At 51.3% G+C, this 6,017-nt stretch overlaps 1 protein-coding gene across 1 annotated transcript in view; it reads right to left on the reverse strand.

Moving 5' to 3' along the window:
* MAN1A1 (mannosidase alpha class 1A member 1) overlaps positions 1-5,190 on the reverse strand; it is a 141,013-nt gene extending 135,823 nt beyond the window's left edge. Inside the window, exon 1 of the mRNA XM_058834785.1 lies at positions 4,315-5,190. Within this exon, the coding sequence (XP_058690768.1) occupies positions 4,315-4,908 (594 nt within the window). The 5' untranslated portion in view covers positions 4,909-5,190. The remainder of the gene's footprint in view (positions 1-4,314) is intronic.
* Positions 5,191-6,017: the final 827 nt, after the last annotated feature.

The following is a 6,017-nucleotide window of genomic DNA, read 5'->3' on the forward strand; positions in this document are numbered from 1 at the left end:
AGGGAGCTTCAGAATTCAAACTGCCAATACCCCTTCAATTCATTTCTTTACAGAAAGATAGGTGCAGAGTCTGTTTTGCTGACTTACAGCCACTGCCCTGTTGAGCTCACAGGACTGGTGCTCAAATTCCTCTCTGCGGGACTTGCTGCAACAGCTGAGAGCTGTGCAAGTATTTGGAGCACTGCATGACCATGCTCTTCAGATGTTGATTCCAGTTTACCAGGGAGGCTTTTATCCTGAAAACATGTCCAAACAGCTCTGATCAATAATGTGAAGAGTTTCCAAGCTAGTTACCTTGCACAAGAACAGCACAGCTGCATTAGTATGGTGCTCCACCAACATCAAGAGCTTGCTGTTCAGCAGGATTAATTAGTCTGGGCAGAGCACCGCACTAATGTGATTATATAGCTTCTAGTACCTGAGCTAGCTCATTCATCGTTTCTATTCCTTTGCCCTGAAATAAAAAGAGCTTAGGTTTTGCTGTTTTCTTAACACCTAAAAAACTCCAGCACCATTTTTTTCTTGGAAGAGAGAGAAATGAAACTTGGAGAAGGCTCAAAATCAGATTTTCCTAATTGAAATAATGCATCTCCTGCCTTCATAGCCTCTCTCCACTATTACCATCCTCTTCTAATCACTTATTTTGCTTGTATCAACTACCTATGCACCTGCAAGTCTTCCCTTGACATCAGGAATAATGATGTCCACCCATAATCAACCTTGTAACAACAACCAACAGTGACAAGAGCAGAGACTGGAAGACATTGTACTTGAGTGGAATGGAATCATCATTGCCTTCCACTCCTCCTTTTTTCAGGTAGGGAACAGATACCACAGGATGTACTTGCTCAAAAGAGGGGCCACCTCTCAAAGCAATGAGGGGCAGAGCAAGAATACAAACCACAGTCTCCTGTCAGGACATAGAAACAGAGACCAGTGTGAGGCATACCAGGGACCCAGACCTTGCCCCAAGTCATGGGAACACTGGAGGAACTGAGTGAAGAACCTAAGTTCTGGCAAATGCAAGTGTGCTGGTATGCTTAAAACGTGCTTCTTTGCTCGAGCCTCCCTGAGGCATCCTGCATGAGGACAGTGCTCAGGGCAGGCAACATTAGTCCATCCAGTAAAAAAAACAGCAGCCACAAGTCACTGATAGCAGTTGAACAGGAAGTACTGGGGAAAGCCCCACTGCTGGCAGTACTGCTCCTTCTTCCAAGTTTGACTGTAACACACCAACAGAAGAGAAACAGAGGATTATCACAGCAAACATTCGTGTCTCTGACCCACATCCCCTCCCTGCACACAGCCAGGCCCCAGAGGTGTAACGCAGCAGGGCAGTTCCCACACACAGACCTTGAGAGCAAGCATATCATTCTGACAGAGAGAAAAGCAGTGACAGCAACAGGATCTCTACTTCTCCATGTTTTCACAAGTATTTTAGTCGCTCAGTAAGCATCTAGAATTTCTTTTCCTTTTTGGTAATATTAAGTTGGCTTAAACACTAATAGAGGTTCAAAAACCTTTATATTTCCCTCTTGGTTTAAGTTTCACCCAGTTTTTTGAGGGCTTTTTGGGTTTTTTGCTTTGGTTTTTTTTTTCTAATATAAAAGAGCAAGCTGTAAAAAAAGTGGTTAAAATTTCTAGAACAAAACTTGGCTAGTGACTGTAAAGTCACAGCATTTCATTACTTTGTGATTGCAAATGATATTGTACTGTCTCGACTTCTAAACATGCATGTCAACTTAAAATTTAAAACAGTAAATGGACAAAACATCTCTAAGGTATCTCCCCTCTCAGCTTTATGTCAGCATAAAGCTGACAGGATGGAGCCCTTCCAGAACAGAAAGGCAGAGAAGAACAACCTTATTTTTTGGCATTCTTTTCCTTTAAAGTAACTTGCTTCCTTCTGTAAAATATATAAGAGTAGTTTCAAATTTGGGTTCTAGATATATGACATAAATCATACAATACAGACACAAACTCCAGGCTCAAAAGAGTATGAAAGCAGAAAGACTCTTTATGTTTGCATCTCCAGTATTCAACCACTGGACACAAAGAGAAGAACTTTAAGGGATAATGCTGGTTTCCCTGCATTTACAGTAGAGTACAAAAGTTCATACTTTAAAAAAGATACAATTTAAACTACTGAAAGTTTTAAAATTAAGCTAAAAAGACTGCAGATTAGATATCCATCTTGTCATTAAGGTAACAATGTGAAAAAAAAACCAAAACAAAAACGGGGACTAAAGCTTGCAAAAAGCCAAAGAGGAAAGCAACAAAAAAGGCCAACACATGAAACAATGTGAAGCAAGTAAGCACAGAACAGAAACACTGTTTTTTTGTCAATGGAAAAAATGTATTCTTTAAAAAAGACAAAAACCAAACCAGATAAAGTACTGCAAAAATGTTAAGGTAAGGGACCAAGATGCTAACGTCAAATAGTCATGATTTAGGAGGAGAAGAAACTCCCAGAAACAACACTTAGTATTCAGGACTTAAACTGAGGTATGAAGGAAAACAAAGGTCTGGAAACTAAGTGTAGTCTCTGCATCAACTCCTATGCTTAAACAGCCAAAACTCCGGTTTGGAGGGGCTATTGTGAAACTCATACTCTGTGTGGAAGTGGAGGGAAAGATGGAAAGAGAGGAAGAAATTGCAGAAATACTGGCCATTTGTTCGTATGCACACATACACATGCATATCCACATGTAATAAAAGGTAACTCAGACTAGCTGGCACACAGAGGGACCAGCAAGACAGCAGTATATCTAAGTGTTATCTTCCTCCTCCTGTTTATTTACTTGTTGCAGTCTTCTGTATCACAGAATCGTGTACATCAGGTCTGGAGCCTCATTACTTCTAAATACTTCTACACGGCAATTTCACATAGCTGGAAAAAGAGTTTGCTGGTCTAACTTTCCGTATGCCTCAGGGAGGCTGCATGACTAAACCAGAAGACAACATAGTCTCTGCACACTTCAAGACGTGGTCTGTGCCGTGTACTCCTAAGAGTTTCTCCCTCCAAAATACCTTTGCATTGGTACATACTACTTATAACTAGGCTACACAGTTTGCTGAAATAGTTAAAGTGACACAAGGACTCCAGAGCACAGAACACAGCTTGATATTTGTGAGAGTTTATAATCTGATGCTCCGTGTGATATCACAGCTCGCTTTTCAGGGCACTCTGTACAAACACACTATAAAAACAAATCATTTTAAGTAAGGCTAACCAGGTTTCACAAATACTGAAATACTCTGTAGTAAGTCTTACGCCTATCTCATTTCCATCACCACAGAACATGAAATACATACTACTAATTAATTCATAAACCCTAATCTCTGCAGGCAGCTGAAATTGTCAGTTCGATAAATAAACCAGCCAGCACTGATGGGAAGTTGAACTGTATTATCAAGGAAATTATTCTTCTGCTAGAGGACCCCGTCAAGCTCTGCTCACGACTGCATTACCTAGACACAGTTTGGAGAATTTCTGTCAGGAAGGATTTAAACTGGTACCTGAACCAACCGAGCAGCAGGACCAAAAAAAAAGGTTGTTGAAGGAAATTTGTTAAAGCACACACAGCTCTGACGCTTTACCACTGTAACCTAAATTGTCTATATTTCGCCAAATACCCTCAACTCTTTTGAGAGCCGGTATGGCTGAATAGTGAACCGCACGAACCCGAGGCAGACGGCGAAACCTCTGGAGCGATGCACCGCACCTGCACCCCGCACTCGCCCGGCGCCGGACAGCCCTGAGCAGCTCCTCTGCCAGGAGTGCGGCACGGGCAGGGCGCCGTGCCCCGCTGCCTCCCGCACCCCCGGAGGCATCCGAGCTCCCCGACCGAGCCCGGGACGTCCCGCGGGGAGCGCAGTTGGACCCGCGCCGCTCCTTCTCCCCGGCGTCGCTGTCCCCAGCCTTCGGCGCCCCGCGAAGCGACCCGTAGCCTGCCAAGCCTCGCTGGGCTTTGCTTTCTAGGCGGGTTTCGGTGCAACAGCTGGAGGAACCCGGCAACATCAGGAGAGAGGAAGGCGCAGCCGGCACAGAGCCGGCGCGGAGCCGGCAGCGCGGGCTCGCAAGCGGGAACGCATCGCGGGCTGCGAGGATGCAACAGCGGGCGAAGCCGCCGACCCGCGCTGCGGCTACCGAGCGACAGCCGGCCAGAAAGACCCTCTTCCCGCAGGGAGGAGGCGGCAAGAAAGATCAGGGATCCACCAACACCGCCGCAAGACCCGGCAGCGACCTGTTGCCCCGCGCGGGAGTGTCGAGGCGCATCCCCCGGAGCAGGACCGACAGTCGCCACCACCCACCTCTTTGATTTTCTCCCTCCTCTGCCGGACCTCGGGGTCGGCGGGCTCCTGCCCCACGGCACCGACGGGCTGACGGAAGAGGCGCTGGGGCAGCCCGGGGGCGCCCGCCTCCTTCCTGCCGCGGGCGTCCTGCAGAAGTTTCTCCTTGTCCTGGCGGATATCTCTGCGGATCTCCTCGGGCAGCTTCTGCAGCGTCTCCTTGGCCTCCCGCAGAGCCCGTTCGTGGTCCGCGCGGATCCGCTCCAGGCTGCCCGCCCCGCCCGCGGCCGCCGCCGCCGCCGCCGGGCCGCCTCCGGGCTGCGGAGGGGCGCGGGGCTGCCCACCGGGCGGCGGCGGCGGCGGCTGCAGGGCGGCCGAGTGGAAGAAGACGCCGCTGAGAAGCTTGGAGGAGTCGGGCAGGAAAAAGATGGCCCCGAAGCAGAGGGTGATGAAGGCGCTGAACACCAGCAGCAGCACGAACTTCTCCGTCAGCCGGAACGCGCCGGGGCCCGCCGCCTTCCTGCCCCCGCCGCCCGCGCCGCTGCCCGCGGGGCCGCCCAGCGTCCCCGGCCCCGCCGCGCTACCGAAGAGCGGCAGCAAGCTGGCGGCGGGCATGACCCCCGCGCCGCCTCAGCGCCGCGCTGCGCGCCCCGCCGCCGCCGCGCAGGGACCGCACCGCACCGGACGGCTCGGCTCCGCCGCCCCCTCCCCGCCTCGGCTGCACAAAGTTTCCCCGGGCGGACGCGGCAACTTTTCTCTTCCCCGCGGCCGCGCTCTCTCTGCTCCCCCGCCGGCAGCGCTCGGCAGCGTCTGCGGGGCGGGCGCTGTCAGCTCCAGCCCATGCCGCCGCCGGGCCGCCGCCGCCGCGGGTGCCGCTCCCCGCTCCGCCCGCGCGGAACTGCCGGGCAGCCGGGGGCGGGGCGGGGCGGGGCCGCCGCCGGCCCAATGGCGGGGGGGGCGGGGTCCCGGGGCTCAGCCGTGGGATGCGCTGCTCTGGGAGCCGCCGGACCCCCGCGGCCGGAGGGGCTCGGCGGTGGCGGCGGGACCCGCCCGCTTCGGCCCCGCGGGCGGCGGCGGCGGCCCCGGGAGGGCGGGTGCGCGGCACCGGTACATGCCGGCAGCGCGCCCTCGCGCACCCACGTGCACGCTGATGCGCGCACACACAGGCGCGTGTACCCCCGCACGGGCGCGCGGCGGGGTCTGCGCGCTCACGGGAGCGCGTGCACAGGCGTGCACACACTCACTGGGGCGTGCGCTGGGCCGGGGGCGCTGCGAGGGCAGCGGGGGCACGGCGGGGACGGGAGCAACTCCTGACCCACCGGCCAGGACGAGCCCTAATCTATTCTTTGTAAGAAAAACAGGGGTTTATTTTATTTTATTTTATTTTATTTTATTTTATTTTATTTTATTTTATTTTATTTTATTTTATTTTATTTTATTTTATTTTATTTTATTTTATTTTATTTTATTTTATTTTATTTTATTTTATTTTACTTTATTTTTCTCTAGGTAAAAGGTCCACCTTTTCCAAGAAAGTAGGGTAAGGTGAAAATCCGACTTTGCATCTACACTAGTACAAATTAAAAGACAGTCATGTGTTGGCACGAGGAAATACAGTGTTTGATAGTGGATCAAATTGCTGCATCAAGCTCCCCAAGCATTCAGTGAGAGGGAAAGTTTCCAAAAAAAATAAGATACCGATTTATTATTTTTGCCCGTGTTAC

This window comes from Poecile atricapillus, chromosome 3, assembly GCF_030490865.1.
Source record: "Poecile atricapillus isolate bPoeAtr1 chromosome 3, bPoeAtr1.hap1, whole genome shotgun sequence".
Lineage (NCBI taxonomy): Eukaryota > Metazoa > Chordata > Aves > Passeriformes > Paridae > Poecile > Poecile atricapillus.